Genomic DNA, 17,735 nt, shown 5'->3' on the forward strand with positions numbered 1-17,735 from the left:
ATATATATCACTACCTCACAGGCTCAGTGCTTGCTACAATTTTTATAATTTAATTGCACTGTAGTCAGAGAACATACTCACAACACTTCAACCTTTTGAAATCCATTTAGACTAGTTTTACAGCCAGAGAAATGTTCATATGTGTTTAAAGGAATACGTAGCCTGAAGGTACTCAGCACATCATTTTACAGGAAGATTTCGTGATCTCTATGAACACATGTCCTATAAATTAAGAAGACTGTAAAAAATGACTGTATGTGATTGTTCATTTCTCTTTAATCTTTCCAGTTTAGCTGTGTGTGTTTTGCAGCTGTTTTAGGAATCTATGCACTTATAACCACTGTCATTACCATCAGTATTCTGCTTTACTTCTGACAACACTCATCCTGATGTCTGTTTTGTTTGTATGAATGTTACTGTTTCCGTTTCCTTTTTTTTTTCTTTTTTTTTTTTTTTTTTTGTTTTTGTTTTTTTGTTTTGTTTTTTTGAGACAGGGTTTCTCTGTGTAGCCCTGGCTGTCCTGGAACTCGCTCTGTAGACCAGGCTGGCCTCGAACTCAGAAATCCACCTGCCTCTGCCTCCCAAGTGCTGGGATTAAAGGTGTGCGCCACCACTGCCCGGCAATATCTGGCTGTTTCAGTTTTCTACACATGATCTTAGCCAAAAGGTCAAGAAGCCATGTATCATTTTAGCTCCTTTATGATTGATGTTTTTATGGTAATATCTTCTCCATGTTTTTATTTTCATGAGCTTAAGGGTTTATATTTAAAGTGACTTTTGTGCTGGGTAGCCATGGTGCATGTCTTTAATCCCAGCACTCCAGAGTTTGAGGCCAGCCCAGTCTACCCAGTGAGTTCCAGGACAGCCAGGGCAACTTTTCCTAGCTCCTTGTCTTCAAGAATTTCCCCCACATTTCTTGTTTGCAGAACCTAAATCTGTTTTTCAAGACAGGGTTTCTCTGTGTGGCCTCAGCTTTCCTAGAACTTATTTGTAGAACAGACTGGCCTTGAACTTAGAGATCTACCTACCTCTGCCTCTGAACTACTGCGATTAAAGGCATGAGCCATCCTGCCCACTGACAAAATATATTTTAAAATCTCCAAATAGTAGAGCTAGAGAGATGTCTCAGTGATTAAGAATTACTTTTCTTCCAGGGGCAGTTCACAACTGCAAAATCTTTTTTTTTTATCTCCAAATAGTTAGAAAACCCTGACTGTGAGACAGATGTAGGAGTGTGCTTCTATAGCCCCAGGACTCAGGAAGCTGAAGCAGGTGATAAAGAGTAAAGCTCAGGGGCTAGAGTGACGGACGACTCTGCAGTTACTGCACTTAACACCCCGTCCTAGGACTGTCCTTTGGAGCTCAGCAAGCACATCAGACTACCTTTTTTAAAAAGCGTTCAAGGCCAGCCTACATTCTGAGGCTCTAATTAAGAAAAGGGCAGAAGCTAGTAATTGAATTCTGCATAACTTATGCTACAAAGAAACACCAGCAGTGGTGCATCCTTTAATCCCAGCGCGTGGGAGGCAGAGGCAGGTTGATCTCTGAGTTGGAGGTCAGCTCTGGTCTACATAGTGAATTCCAGCACAGCCTGGGCTACATAGAGAAACCCTGTCTTGTAAAAAAAAAAAAAAAAAAAAAAAATAGACAAAATAGCAAAAAGGCATCAGTGAAATAAATTACAGTGTATTTCTGATGGAACAGTAATGGAAATACTATGTGTAAATACTAGGGAAATACAGCTGAAGCAAAAATGTGTGACTTTTCTTTCAGGCAGGATCTCACTAAGTACCCCAAGCTATTGCAAACATACTGTGTAGCCCAGGCTGGACTCAGAGATACAGTCCTGCCTCCACCTACTGTGTATTGAGATTACTGGGTCCTATACCACCATGCCCAATTGAGAAGTTTAAATGTTTAAGCTGGAAAGGAAAATGGTAAGTACTTGCCTGGTATATACAAGGCTTTGGGTTTAAACTGCAGCACCAGGAAGAAATTAAAAAGAAAAAAAAAATGTTTAAATCAGTAATGTCTAAACTTCCACCTTAAGAAACTATTGAAGGTCCAGCAAGCTGCTGGCTGGTGAAACACTGCTGCCAGGCCTGACTCCTCGATACATAGCCCACATTCCTGGGTTTCCTGTGCTTAGATTCACCGCACCTCAGGCAGAGCTCTATGAAGCTGTTCTAGAAATCCAAAAAGCTTGTTTGACACTGTGCTCCCCTGGGATGAGCTTGGAGAACATCTATAGCACGATGCTGACACTGATGGGACAGAAGCTCAAGGACCTGGGCATCACAAAGACCAGCAAGGACAGCACCTTCAAGGTACCTCCCTCTTCACCCCAGTCCTTAAGAATAGCCAGCAACATGCTACTCAATATTTGCCCTGCTTAGTAAAGCTAATGGGACTTGGACACTGTCTTGCAATTCTTTGTAAAATGGATTTAGCTTTAACATAGATTAAAACAAAGGGAGTCAGTACTTATTTTTGCCAGAAGATGGCAGCACATTCTGATTCATTGCCTGCTGTAGAGCCAGTGCAGTACTCAGAAACAAGATGAAGTCTGTACAGGCAGGGTAGGAAGAACACAAACAAGGAGAGAAGGTTAACTCCTAATCCTTTCCTGGGGATTCTGGAGGTCAGAAGGGAGGCTGTCTGTTGGTTCAGTTACACTATTGAGACTTAGCAAAATTCCCAAGGGCCATATCTTTAATGGGTTTTCTCTACACCTAAATGTAATGGTATCCATTATAGTTGCAGACCCTGAGCCACACAAGCATTAAGCATCCTCCATTTCCAAATTTAGATTTCCAGGATTCCTATTAGCAAAGAAAAGAAGTTATAAATTCCCTGAACCAAGCCAACAAATTTTTTTTTTTGGTGTTTGTTTGTTTTGGTTTTTCGAGACAGGGTTTCTCTGTGTAGCCCTGGCTGTCCTGGAACTCACTCTGTAGACCAGGCTGGCCTCGAACTCAGAAATCCACCTGCCTCTGCCTCCCAAGTGCTGGGATTAAAGGCGTGCACCACCACTGCCCAGCAAGCCAACAAATTTTTAATTAACTGATAGAACTATCCACAGCAGTAAACACAAAATCATGCCTACTCTATAGTTTGACATGGGATACTTAGGGTATCTAGAGTAGGCTTCCCAAGAGAGATATATGAGTATATCTTCTTTTTTTTTTATTTCATTTATGGTGGGGGCAAGTTCTCATGTAACCTAGGCTTGCCTTGAACTCAATAGCTGAGGTTCTCCTGTCTCCACAGACCAAGAGTTAGGATTTCAAGTGTGTGTTCATATTTTGTGTCTTCCTTTTTAAGACATATAAATTGTAAGGATAATAGAACATTGCTGTCCTTCCTTTCCCCAGAAAGGCAATGTCCCCACCCTCTTTGCTAGGGATCAAACAGAAGACTGTGTGTGGTAGGCAAATACCACTGAGCAACACTTTGACCCAAAAATGATTTTCTTTTGTCAGTTATTACTGAACTTCCTTAGCCAGTGTATAATACATTTGACAGTGGGATGGAAGGCAGTATAGTTTAAGTGTGCATTGAGGAAGTAACAGTTTGCAGGCATGGACATGGTTCAGTGGTAAAGTGCTTTCTAAAACAAGCATGAGGACCTGGGTTCAGATCCCCAGCATCCACATAAAAAGGTAGGTGTAGAGGCTAGATAGATGGCCCAAAGTGTGGGAACACTGGCTGTTCTTTCAGAGGACTCAGATTCCCAGCACACACACAAAACCGTCTGTAACTACAGTCTCAAGGAATCTCATACCCTCTTCAGGCCTCCAAGGTCATGAGGTAGAGACAAAGTACACATAGATACATGAAAAGACCGAGCACAGCAGCCTGATCCCAGCCTCTCAGCACTGGGAGCTAGAGACTAAAGGAATCTCTGGGGACTTGTTCACCCCCTAATTAGCCAACCAATGAGCTTCAAGCTCATCAAGAAGTCCAAAACACACACACACAGCTTGGGGGGCAAGGGGAATGACAAGATAGTTCCATGTATAAAGTCACATGCCACCAAGCCTGATGGTCTGAGTCCAGTCCCAAGAGCCTAGGAAGTAGGAGAGAACAGGGAGAGCTCTTCTCTCGCCACACACATTAGGCATGCACACCCACACGAGGACACCGGCAGCCATCCACCATCGACTTCTACCTCCACAGACACATTCATAGGCCTGCACACACACACACCACAAACCACACACTCCAGAAAGTTGCAGTTTGTCAGGTCTCTTAAGCATTAGTCCAAGGATAGGTTAAACACAAATCGTAGAAAGGACAGTTAACATCACATGTCACTGATTTATACATGCCAGCTTTCCCTGTAAGAGCTCACTGCCCTGATGACACTGTGGTAATTATCTTTTCCAGGCTGCTCGAAAATACTGCCCTCATCATGTTGGCCATTACCTCGGGATGGATGTCCATGACACTCCAGACATGCCTCGTTCACTCCCTCTGCAGCCTGGTATGGTGATCACAGTTGAACCAGGTAAGGCATGGGTTAACCCCAAAGTATACATTGCTTATTTTTATTTACGTAATATAAAATGTTTAGGTTTGTCTAGAGCTTTCTTATTTAACATCACAGTTTGTTTAATTTGACTCCTCTGATAAACAAGAGATGGCAAATACTTTTTGTAAGTTGATATTAAGAAATAAATCTTTTTTTAATCCTTCCTTTATGAGAGCCAACTCATGATCGCCTCACAGTTAGTAGTGGTGGGTTGCAACATCCTGCCACCTACAGTGAACTACCCACCATCCTCCCAGACAGTTGCCTGATTCAAATGAGTGCCTTTTAGGCAGAGTGGAAAAGTAAAGTATGACCTCAGTGTGAGCAAAGGCGGTTAGCAGTTGACTATTCAAATGATGCTGCTTGCATTATGAGAACAGAACCCAAAGTCTGAAAATTAAGTGCATTTTGACTGAGGACTATCTTTTACTGTCCTGTGAAGAAGCAGTCAGTCGTGTTGCTCTGTGGCGGTGGAGGCTGTCCAGTTAGTAATGGCAACTACAGTTGCCAGGCTTTTTATTGGAGAACTTCTGAGGATGTTTGCAGGTTCTTTTGTTTGGTTGACTGGTTGGTTGGTTGGTTTTGGTTTGTCCAGACAGGGCCTTTCTGTGTTGCTTTGGCTTTTCTGGAACTCACTGTATAGACCAGGCTGGCCTCAAACTCAGAGATTTGTCTGCCTCTGACTCCTGCGTGCTGGGATTAGAGCTGTGAGCTACCATGACCAGCTAGTTTGCAGGTTCTTTACTGTTCAAAGACCTGAAATCTGTTTGACTTGAGATTTAGGAAGAGGGTCTGGAAACCAGGCATAGTGATGCATGCCTGTAATCCCAGCACAAAAGAGGATTGGGAGTTCAAAGCCAGCCTCAGCTACATGAGACTGTTACAAAAAGTTCCTGGGATGTCGAGACTTTTCCAAACATATATTAATCTTCTTTTTACATCTTTATTTTTATTTTATGTATATGGGTGCTCTGCCTTGGTGAATGTCTGTGCACTACATGTATACACTGTCTGTGAAGGCTAGAGGAAGATGTTGGATCCCATAGAACTACAGTTACAGACAGTTGTGCTGTGGTTGCTGGAACTAGTCCTCTGGAAGAGCAGTCAGTGCTCTTAACTGCTCTGCCATCTCTCTAGTCCCTTAATGTCTTATACATACATTTAGACCTTTTTCCTTATAGTTTTCTGAGGGGAAAACCCGACAGTTTCTGTAGCTTTGGCTAATACATCTATATTATTAATATGTTTTAATACATTTTATCTTTTTTCTAATTCACTTTTGGAGTTTTCTTGAGTTGGGACTTAACTGTTTATTGTAAGCTGGCTTTAAATGTATTATCTAGCCCAGACTGATACTCCTTCCTTAGCCTTCTAAGTATAGGTGCATGCCATCACAGCTGACTTCATATGGTATTTTAGCTAAATAGCCATTCTGCAGAGGATTTTTAGGCAAGGAAAGACACATTTACATAATCTGCTGGTTCCTTTGTGTATAACATATTTATAAATTAATGGCTTCCCTGAATCACTAGACTATGACAGTCATGGTTGGTAGATCATAGTTGAATGCAGCCTGTAGTCTACTAAACAAAATGGCTACAGCAGTAGCAATCCTAGCTAAGGAGAGCCACCTGACTGAGCTTCCTCTACACAGCTCTGCTGTGTGCAGTAGTTCATCTAATTATCAGAGCTCTGAGGTGCACGGTGCATGAAGAGCCATCAGGCACAGATGAGGACATTGTAACAGAGGTGAACTTGCCTCTGATCCACTGGTTACTGTCACTGACCACAGCCCTCTTCTCTGTTCTCAGGCATTTATATTCCAGAGGATGACAAAGATGCCCCAGAGAAGTTTCGAGGTCTAGGAGTTCGGATTGAGGATGATGTAGTGGTGACTCAGGACTCACCTCTCATCCTCTCTGCCGATTGTCCCAAAGAGATGAAAGACATTGAACAGATCTGCAGCAGGACCTCTTGACCAGCACTGTAGCACACATGCACCCAGGTCCAAGACTGGGTCCCTGCCTATGCAAGTAGTCAGTGTCTCTGTGGGGATTAGATACAGCTGCCGTGGGGACTGCACCACCAGATGAGCAAGGACATGTTCATGTTACGTAGATGTAAGTCTGGAATAATCTGTTACTAGGACTTTAGTGACATTCATTCTGAGAAGTTAATGATCCAGAAAGTTTAACATGTGGATGTAAGGTAAGGGCTTGGTTATATGTACCCCTGCATTCCAGCACACACATTTCAACAGAAAACTCTCTTCATCCCTTCCTGCACTTCTACTGAGATCCACAACATCTTAACATCCTAAGACGGTTGTGTGAGGCCCACATGTTTAGCTTCTCACCAACATTTCGGTCTCTGATAAAAGCTACCAGTTAGTGTTTAAGGTGGCCAGTACTTACTTGTCATGGCCTCTGCCTCCTGGTCCAACATCACACCAGGCCTCGGAGAACACAGACATCCTGCTGTGTTTCCTTTCAGCCAGAATATAGCATCACAGCCAGCCAACAAGAGTCTTGGATCTTTCTTCCCATTTGCTTACACAGGACCTGGAAAGTGTCTAGGTTCTTCTAGGGAAGAAAATGAAAGAGAAAGAAATGTGTCTATGTTTCTCCACAAATCCAGACCTTGAGCTCTGTTTTCTTCAATTTAAAGATCTTTTTCAAATGTCCACCTTCATGTCTTTCTTAGGTTCTTTTCTTAGACAAAATTGTCACTATGTGTCTCTGGTCCTTCATAGATTGCTGTGGTTTGTGACAGTAGCTTATGTAGCCCAGACTGGCCTCAAACTCAATATAAAATTATTGCCGGCCTCAAATTATTGATCTTCCTACACCGTGCCCAGCTCACCTTTATAGGTATTTGTTTGTTTATTTGTTTATTTTCTAACAAGGTTTCTCTGTGTAGCCCTGGCTACCCTGGAACTCAGTCTGTTGGCCTCGAACTCAGAGACCCGCCTCCTGCCTCCCTTAAAAGCATTATCTACTACCACTCTGTTCTTTATAAGTTCTTAATGAATTGATCCATGTAGCTACTTGCAACCATGTATTGTCAAAATCAGTGTGATACCTCTTCTTCTCTCCCATGCTCCATGGTGACTCCCCTGGCCTCAATCCTTGGGGCTAGTGAAATTGCCTGAGAGTAGCTTCCCAGTAAACCTCCCTTTAATTTAAAAAAGGGGGGGGGGCATGACAAACCCAGTATGGACATAGTGGCTAGTGCCTGCAATTCAGCATTCTGGATACAGAATATCGTCATAAGGTCAGTGCCCAGACCAGCCTGGTCTACATAACAAGTCACAAGCCACCCATGGCGTTATGATGACCCTATCTAAAAATCAAAACAAAACAAAGAGTACTACAGTCTTGTGTTAGATACCTGCACTACCAATAAAATTAAATATATGGAATGCACTCAGTAGTTGTGAATACCATACAATCCACCTCTTTAATGCTAGGGATGGCATGGCAAGGCAGTGGCAGAGCCATGTTTCTTTCCCAAAATAGAGCATCGGGTTCAGTTGTACAACCCAGATTGCAAGGTGAGCAGGTCAGGGCCAGATGAATACAAATGGTTGATCCAAAAGCTTCCGTGAGCTGGGCTTTTAACACTAGCACTTGAAGCAGGCAGATCTCTGAGTTCAAGGCCAGCCTGGTCTGCAGATAGAGTTCCAGAACAGCCAGGGATACACAGAGGAACCCTGTCTCGAAAATAAAATGAGCTTATGTGATAGAGGGCAGCCCTAAGAGCTAGTGTGTTGACTTCTTTTACATCTGAGTGTGTATAGACCCATGATAAACAAAACATGCCAACTGTTACAATGTAAATACAGTAGGTTTGTGGGATCTGCCCCTACCTCCCATATTTCTGTTAGGGAAGTGGAAGCTAGAAGATTAGCAGGCAGTCTCTGCAGTGCAGGTGGCTGACACATCTTAAGAATATTTACGCCAGGCGGTGGTAGCGCACGCCTTTAATCCCAGCACTTGGGAGGCAGAGGCAGGCAGATTTCTGAGTTTGAGAGTTCGAGGCTAGCCTGGTCTACAGAGTGAGTTCCAGGACAGCCAGGGCTACACAGAGAAACCTTGTCTCGAAAAACCAAACCAAAAAAAAAAAGAAAAAGAAAATTTACAGTACACCTAGAAACTACCAGGGGACAAAGGTAGTATGAGAACTAAACATTAGGACACAAGTGACCCTCTGCTCACCCACAAGGCCTTGTCAATCTCTCTTGAGGGCTGTAGCAGTGGAAGCTGCCCACCCAGAGTCTGTCCTTTCTGCCTGCCATCCATCTTCCAGGTCTCAGACCTAACCTACTTTTTAAAGAAGGAAGAATGAATCCATTACCATGGCTTCTCACCCACCTGGCTTCTGTGCCTTCCCTTGGAGTAACTTTTTTTCTGTAAGTCATCGTCTGTAGTTCTCACCTTTCTAGCTGAAAGTCTGGGTTGCTTTTATAGCAGAGTGAGAGAGGAAACCAACTTCTACTTACATTACGGTCAAGTTCTGGAGATGTTACTGATGGTTAGGGTGGCTTTGATGGAATTCTGGTGAATTAAATCCATGGTCCAACCTGCTATCCATTGAGTCCCAGATTAACCTTGGCAGCCAAACCTTTCAGTTTGACTATCAGAACCATGCCTCAGCTGCGTCAGATGTGTGAGGCCTTGCAGGGGTTACAGGTGTACACCAGCACGTGCAATGAGACTCACCGAGCGAGCAGGGAGTCACACAGAGTAACCTAACTATACCTCATGTTTCTAGAGTTAGTGGTTTGTGCATGTATGCTCCAGTCTTTCCTCTTAAAGTCTTTTTACCTGTTAGTTTGCTATTTGGTGTTTGGTTTGGGTTTTGATACAGAGTCTCTCCTGGAACTCACCATTTAGACCAGGCTGATCTCATACTGAAAGAAAACCACCTGCCTCAGCCTCCCAAGGGCTGAGATTAAAGGTGTACACCAGCACTACCACCACAGCCAGTAACTTTTTTTTTATAATGCTGGGATTGAATACAGGAGTGTTTTAGACATGCTAAATAAGCTCTGCACCTCTGAACTACATCCTCGGCTCAGTTTTCTTCCCTGGGTTGGAGAGAGATGGCTGTATTATTAATATAACCATTTGAATGAAGGGTACCCTATCTGGGTACCCAGTGTCACATGGTTTTATGCGGTTATTTCAGCATCTGGTGCATGTTTACTGTGCAAACAGACTGCACCCAGGCATTGTAGTTCACACCTGTAACCATAGCACTTACAAGACTGAAGCAGGAAGATTGTTATGAGTTCAAGACTAGCCTGGGCTACAGATTAAGACCCTGATTCAAAAAAATGAAAATAATAATACAGAGACTGCAATAGAAAGTTTTGTAACAGAGTCCCAGAATTCCCTGCCAACTCAACAGTTGGAACTGAGTTGGAACCGTCTACCATCGCTGACTAGAGGAGAAGAGATGAAGCCAGGACCACTTACTAAACCAGGAGGTAATGGCACACGCCTTTAATCCCAGCACTCATAAGGCAGAGACAGGCAGATCTCTGAGTTGAAGTTCTACAGCCTGGTCTACATAGCGAGTACCAGGACAGCCAGGACTATCTGGAAAGACTGTTTCAAAAGAAAGAAAGACGTTTAAGTGGATGCCCAAGCTAATGGTATCATAAAGAACCCTGTACAGAAGAAGGTTTTACTGCATAGCTAATGTTTTTATTCTTAATCTCCTGAAGTGGCATCTAAGGCCCCAAACTGAGCAGATTATGTAAGTTGTAGACCTTAGCAGATCTTTAAACTGAAGTGTTTTCAGATGTTCCTGGTGCTGAAAAAGTGATGATGTCATCATGTATATTCATAACACTGCAGTGGAATCCACATGGGAAGGGAGCTTCTTTGGCCACCAAGGAGCTTTGACTATCAGTATTTTATGGGTCAGGGTTCTAGGGTCACCCCTGGACTTCAGGCCCCACAGGCCGTGTGCCCACCAGAAACCAGAAACTACAATCTTGTTTGACATTTCTTAACGCTTTGTATGGCTTTTGTGCAATTATATAAGTTCTGTTTGGACAAAATACTGTTACTTTTTTAAGGCCCTATTCAATGAAAATGGATATCTCATTCCCAAATAAGAGGAATGCATTTGTTACTGTCATTTTTAAAATATACTATAAAACAATACAGAGTGGTATGGTGTGTTTGTTTTATTGTAGCCTGTGATGGTTTAAATGAAAATTGTCACCATAGACTCATGCATGCGAACTCTCCAGCTAATGGTGCTGTTTGGGAGGTTACAGAACCTTTAGGAGGTGGAACCTTGCTGGAGGAAGTGTTTCTGGCAGTGGGCTATGATGGCTATAGCCCTAATTCACTTCCTGTTCTCTCCCTGATTCCTGTGTGTAGACAAAAAAGATCAACCAGCATCTTCCTGCCACCATTTGGACCCTTGTCTGGAAATGTTAGTCAAAATAAACTTTACTGTAAGTTGCTTTCAGTCATAATATTTCACCACAGCAAAAAAAAAAATGACTAAGACAGTAAAGTTTATAGATTGACATTAAGAACATTCTATTCGATGGGCAGTGGTGACACATGCCTTTAATCCCTGCACTTGGGAGGCAGAGGCAGGTGGATTTCTGAGTTCGAGTCCAGCCTGGTCTACAGAGTGAGTTCCAGGACAGCCAGAGCTACACAGAGAAACCCTGTCTCAAAAAACAAAAACAAACAAACAAAAAAAAAGAACATTCTGCTTTACTAAATATTAACTGGTATGCAGCAGGATAACAGTAAATCCAGTAAGATCATTGTCTGAAGGGAGGAGAAAACAATAGGATTGATCTAGTCTATTAAAAGATTGACTACAAAACTGACCCATAGGGCTCCTGACAGTCCATGTCAGGCCTAGCATGATGCCACTCAGCTGCAAACCCAGCTAGGAGAGAACTGAGGCAGGAGGATCACTAGTTTTGAGTTCTGGGTCATATGAACTACGTAACAAAATCCTGCTTCTAGAGGAGACACAAGAAGCCTTGTAAGCTGAAACTCTCGTGACTTAAAGGCCACTGCCCTGAACATCGTAGAGAAGTAGATTCTTGTAAGGAAGTATGATTAATTTGCAAAATTATGGATATTTAAACCTTTAAAGATCTGAGACTCAGGGCTGGGAGGTGGCTCAGTGGATCCTTACAGCACATAGTGTAGCCAGCGGTCACCTGTGGCTCCAGCTCCAGGAGAACCTGACACCTCTGGCCTCTGTGGGCACACAGACACATAATTTAAAATAGCGAGTGGCGGTGCGAGGGCTGCTGCACAGCTAACAGAGCCGCGTTCCGGACGGCAGCGCGTGCCCCGAGCTCTCTACCTTCCCCCGCCCGCCAGCCCGAGTCCAGCCCGCGATCCCAGCAGCAGCCCCAGCAGCAGCCCCAGCAGCAGCCCCAGCAGCAGCGCCATGGCCCGGTGGAACGCCTACATCGACAGCCTTATGGCGGACGGGACCTGTCAGGACGCGGCCATCGTAGGCTACAAGGACTCGCCCTCCGTCTGGGCCACCGTCCCCGGGAAGACCTTCGTTAGCATTACGCCAGCTGAGGTTGGTGTCCTGGTAGGCAAAGACCGGTCAAGTTTTTTCATGAATGGGCTGACACTTGGGGGCCAGAAATGTTCTGTGATTCGGGACTCACTGCTGCAAGACGGGGAATTTACAATGGATCTTCGTACCAAGAGCACTGGAGGAGCCCCCACCTTCAATGTCACTGTCACCAAGACTGCCAAGACGCTAGTCCTGCTGATGGGCAAAGAAGGTGTCCACGGTGGTTTGGTCAACAAGAAATGTTATGAAATGGCCTGTCACCTGCGGCGTTCCCAGTACTGACCTCATCTGTCCCCTCCCCCACCGCTCCCTTTGGCTTTTGCACCCCCTTCTTTCCATACACACACACACCATTATTTTTTGGGCCATTACCCCATTTCCCTTATTGCTGCCAAAACCACATGGGCTGGGGGCTGGGGCTGGACGGACAGATACCTCCCCCTACCCATACCCCCTCCTGTGTGTGTTTGGAAAATTTTGGTTTTGGGTTTCATTTTTATTTTTTGGTTTTTTTTTTTTGTTTTTGGTCTTTTTTTTTTCTGAATAAAAAAAGATTCTACTAACAAAAAAAAAAAAAATAGCAACAACAAAAACACATGGGAGACAGAGACAGGAACATCTCTGTGAGTTTGAGGCCAGCCTAGTGTAACTAGCAAGTTCCAGGACAGGACTATATAGACCCTGTTTCAAAAAAATAAATCAGACACATTCTAGAGATTCACAATAACATTTTCTTTTTTGTTTGTTTGTTTATTTACTATATGTAAGTACACTATAGCTGTCTCCAGACACCCATATGAGGGCATCAGATCTCATTGCAGATAGTTGTGAGCCACCATGTGGTTGCTGGGATTTGAACTCATGGCCTCTAGAAGAGAAGTCAGTGCTCTTAACCACTGAGCCATCTCACCAGCCCCACAATAACATTTTCATATTCTTCATGTCCTGACACACACACAAAGACACTTCTTTCTGAGACATTTCAACCATGGGTCCCATGGAAACCCTACCTCAGCTTTCCAAATGCAACTGCTGCTTGGCACCATGTCCATGTCCTACAAAAGATGTGTGTATGGCACAGTGGCATAAACTTAGGGAGACTTAGGGGTTAAGTACATGGGACTTGTAGAGAGAATGCATTAATTATGTAAGTTAAAATAGGAAAGTGTATGAACAAAATTTTACAGACATGTAATGACTTTTTCCTTTTTTTTTTTTTTTTAGGTTTTTGAGACAGCCAGGACTATACATAGAAACTGTCTCAAACAAACAAACAAACAGGTCTGTAACTATTTTTTTTAAGGCTTATTTTTAATGATGGTTCTTATATTTTTGGTTGTGAGCCTAGCCTTTAACGGCTGAGCCATCTCTCCAGTCCTTAATGATGGTTCTTAAAACACTTTAACTTCTCTTGTAGCCCACCACCCACCAAAGGTAGTAGAAAAGAAAGGGTACAGGGGAAGTGGATCTGTCTAGAAATGGTTCTTTGGAGCAACTCCCGTCTGTGTTGTCTGGAAATCCGCAGTTCAGTTCACAGGTCAACAGCGGCAGCTCGATCCACTCGCAAACACTTCACCGATACACCAGCAGTCCAGTTCAGTAATCGGGATAGCAAAGGACTCAGCAGCTGTGGCACTGCTTAGCAGAGACAGCCAGGCCTCAGTCAGCCTCTGCAGGAATCAGAAGTGGGGATCCTGAGGGACGCCAGAAGTTCTCAGCTGTGCCTCTCTCAGGGAAGTGAAGATCAGCTAAGACATGAGACCCACAAGCATTGCACGGCTGGCTCTACAAGCAAGCCAAGCTCAGCCTCCATCACTGTCCATTGAGTCCTATAATATCCCTCTAAACATCACGCATCCTCCCAGGGTCTTGTCTCAGGATGTGCATCTGTCTCAGCTGACATCACTCTGCCAATCAGCCAAAGTCCGAAGAGGCAGCAAGAAACTGCCGCACACCCTGCAAGTTTTTGGGTGTGTTTCTCTCTCTGAAATCTCAAATGTAGCTCAACTGTGCAATGTAGGGCAGACGAATGCATGCGTATCATTTTCAAAGAACCCTTCATCACGTGTCCTTTCACATGTGTGCTTTAGCAGAACATCCTTTCACCTGTGTCGGCTTCAGTGACGTGTTCCTTCCGGAGTCTGCCTTAGCCTTTCACCTGCGTCCACTTCAGCTAAGCATTCCTTCACATGTTTGTCCCAGCAAAACACCATCCAACCGACTTTCCAAAGAACCCTTAAGTTTCTATTTCATAGGTCTTATATTGTTTTAAAGAATTTTCTTAGATTTCTTTTTTTTAGTTTACGGATTTCTATGTAAGTGTACTCTGTCTGCATGTATGCATACATGCCAGAAGAAAGCACTGGATCCCATAAGATCCACCATGTAGTTGCTAGGAATTGAACACAGGACCTCTGAAAGAGCAGCCAGTGCCCTTAACTCCTGAGCTATCCCTCCAGTCCTGAGATTTATTTATTTTTATTCTATGTGTATGAGTATTTGCCTGCATGTATGTATGTAAGGTTCGTGTGTGTCTTGTGTCCAAGAAGGTCACAGAGGATGTTGGATCCCCTCAAACTTGAGTTAGGTGGTTGGAAGCTGCTTTACAGACCCTGGGAACCAATGAGCTTCACTACTCACTACTGTTGAGCCGTTTCTCCCACCGCTTATATACACAAATGTATGCTTTTGCAGATGTTAAAGATTTTACTGCTCCATGCCTGCTCATGCTTCTTAACATGCTACATGCATTAAGGGTAGGCAGCCTCTACGATGGTTATCTTCTGGGCCACTAGATGACTAGAACTAGTGTCTCTAGTTAAGAGATTCCACTACTCAGTCAGGACCACAGTGTATAGTAAGTAGGACTGGTTGCTGCATGAAGTCTTACAGCAGGAATCCTAACGATTCCACTCCCACAGACCATCTCTAACCCCACCTCTTGGGAGGTAAAGAGATCAGGAGTTCAAGGTCAGCCCCAGCTATATGACAGCTAGCCTTAGGGGAAAAAAGAAGTCTGCTGTTGAAGAAACTCTGTCAGTTTCTCAAAAGAGTAAATAACATATACTCAGCAATTCCAGTTCTGAATGCACAAAGAAAATAACTTAAGATCTGAATATACTTAAATCCATAGCTACATTGTTCACAATACCCCAAAATTTGGGAAAACCCAAATGTCCGTTGGCAGATGAAAAGGTAACAACACAGCAGCTACAGTGGAATATTAGTCAAATGTAAGAGGAAATGGAGCCATTGAGATAGCTCAGCAGCAGGAAGCACATGCCACATAGGTCTGAGGACCTCAGGCTGAAACTCAGGACTCACATGTGAAGGGAATGAAGCAGCCTCTGCAAGTTCTCCTCTGAGGTCCACATGCAAGCCATTCATACACATCATACATACACACAAATGTATGTGTAAAAAAAAAAAAGACCTTAGCCAGAGGAATAGGTCCTTGCCTCTAATCCCAGTCACTTCAAAGGCCAAATCCAAGGATCCAGTTCAAGGCTAACTTGGGAAAAAGACCTCAACTCTAATAGAAAAGGGCAGCCAACCAGAGATTTGGCTTGGCTCAGCAGTAAAGAGCAGGTATTGATTGGTCTTGCATAAGACCCAAGTTGAATTTCCAGTACTCACGGTGGACAGCAATAACGTCCTGTCACTCCAGCTACAGGGAATCTGATAATCTCTTCTGGCTTCCAAGGGCGCCTGCACATGGATAGCATAAAAAAAATTAATCTTTAGGCTGAATATAGTGGCACACATCTTTAAAGATTTCTTTTTATTTTATATTCATACAAATATATTTATATTGTAGATGTCTGGGTGTTTTTGCCTGCATGTATATACTGTGTTCATGGCTGGCACCCAATGGTGAGTAGCCAGATGGATTCTAGTAAGGCTTCTCCAATCTCCCAGGTGTGGCTCAAAGTGGAGATAAACTTGCACCTTCTAAAGGGCCAGCTTCAGGAGTTCAGCATCAGAAAGGTGGAGGAGTGCAGGGGGTGGCAGGCAGTGGTAGTGCACACTTTTAATCCCAGCACTCCAAAGGCAGAGGTAGGCACATCTTTTGAATTCAAGGCCAGCCTGGTCCACAGAGTGAATACCAGGACAGCCAAGACTACACAGAGAAACTCCATCTTGACAAAGGCCATTGGTTGTCCTTAGTGTTAAGTTTCAAACCCTGAGACGAAGAGCTGAGGTGCCTATGTATCATATCTAACACTGGCACAGGGTATGGCTGGCAAGCCCCAGCCAAGGGGTCAGTCGGGCTGCCATTCCCACTGCTGCTCTTCTCCATGTAATCCAGCCGTTTTGGTTCTCTCCTCTCCCCTCGCTAGTCCCCTCCCTCCTCTCCTCCTCATGCTGGCTCAGGGTCATGGCCACTCTGGACACTCCCAGATGTCTCTGCCTCTGGTTATGCTCTCCCTTTTATCAATAAACTTTCTGCTCCACCATACCAAAGAGCAGTCATGGCCTTTTTTTTTTTTTTTTTTTTTTGCTTTTTTCATTCACTTACAAAAATAATCAGAATTTTTATTCTAGTTCCTCAACTGAAGTCTTTCCCTAAAATTCCTAATATGGCTAGAGCAGGAACTGGGAAAACAAAAAAAGAATAAAGTCCAAAGAGAAGTAGGTAGTGCTCAAAACAAAAGAATTCTGTCTACAACATCTAGAAAAGGTTGTCAGAAAGATAAGCAAAAGCCTTGAGCAGTGGGCGCATGCCTTTGATCCCAGCACTTAGGAAGCAGAAGCAAGTGGATCTCTGTGACTTGTGAGGACAGCCAGGGAACAGAGAGAAACCCTGTCTCAAAAACTAAACAAAGATAAGCAAAAACAGCCCCAAAGCTGCACCCTAACTGCTGTGCACAGTGGGATCCATAAGGACTTTGTATAACCGAGTGGGCCTGTGGGCCAGAGTGAATTGGATGGCAGCTGGCTCTGAAATGTCCCTTCACACAGCGCAGCTGCACAACCCAAAGCACAGAGTTGAAACTTTGTCTCCTGTCTAAATAAACTCATAGGCAAAGGATATTAATTGTGAAAGCCGAGAGTTTCAGTTAGAATCAAAGATGGCTCAATTATTATTCACAGCCAAAAAAATAAATACTTTTTTTTTTTTAATCCTGAGGCTTGGAGAGATGGCCAGTCCTTAAGAGCTCTTACTGCAGCTGGGCAGTGGTGGCACACGCCTTTAATCCCAGCACTTGGGAGGCAGAGGCAGACGGACTTCTGAGTTCCAGGCCAGCCTGGTCTACAGAGTGAGTTCTAGGACAGCCAGGGCTACGTAGAGAAACCCTGTCTTGAAAAACCTAAAAAAAAAAAGAAGGCTGAATGTTTCTTTTGCCTTCTGACTCTGTGCTTGTGCCTTCAACACTTTCACAACGATTTTCTGCTCATCAATATGGAGTCACCATTGTCCCTGCTGACATGCTTCTTTGTCTTAGACAATCTCATAAGGACTTTGGATCTCACAGCACGAATACTGCGTGCGGATGTCGGTGCTTTCCCAACCTTCTTGGTATAAAGGTAAACAATCCAGTTGCCAGGAGTTTGAGGCAGCCTAGTTTTGTTAGAGGCTGTACTATAGGAAAGCCTACAACGACGACGGTATGTC

At 43.9% G+C, this 17,735-nt stretch overlaps 1 protein-coding gene and 1 pseudogene across 7 annotated transcripts in view; both read left to right on the forward strand.

Annotated features, from left to right (window-relative positions):
- The window catches only part of Xpnpep3 (X-prolyl aminopeptidase 3), a 52,130-nt gene extending 41,418 nt beyond the window's left edge, over positions 1 to 10,712 (forward strand). For 4 of the 7 annotated variants that reach the window (XM_028789858.1, XM_028789859.1, XM_028789860.1 and 1 more), the window contains 3 exons: positions 2,150 to 2,327; positions 4,390 to 4,510; positions 6,346 to 10,712. In XM_028789858.1, the coding sequence (XP_028645691.1) occupies positions 2,150 to 2,327; positions 4,390 to 4,510; positions 6,346 to 6,512 (466 nt within the window). In that variant the 3' untranslated portion in view covers positions 6,513 to 10,712. Of the gene's footprint in view, positions 1 to 1,773; positions 2,328 to 4,389; positions 4,511 to 6,345 lie in introns of those variants that run through there. The other 3 variants (XR_003714205.1, XM_028789863.1, XM_028789862.1) reach the window with 3 other exon arrangements.
- A 1,250-nt stretch (positions 10,713 to 11,962) lies between these two features.
- Positions 11,963 to 12,579, forward strand: LOC114640910 (annotated as a pseudogene).
- The last annotated feature ends 5,156 nt before the right edge of the window (positions 12,580 to 17,735 follow it).

The sequence above is a fragment of the Grammomys surdaster genome, unplaced genomic scaffold, assembly GCF_004785775.1.
Source record: "Grammomys surdaster isolate TR1022 unplaced genomic scaffold, NIH_TR_1.0 125852, whole genome shotgun sequence".
In the NCBI taxonomy this organism is placed as follows: Eukaryota; Metazoa; Chordata; class Mammalia; order Rodentia; family Muridae; genus Grammomys; species Grammomys surdaster.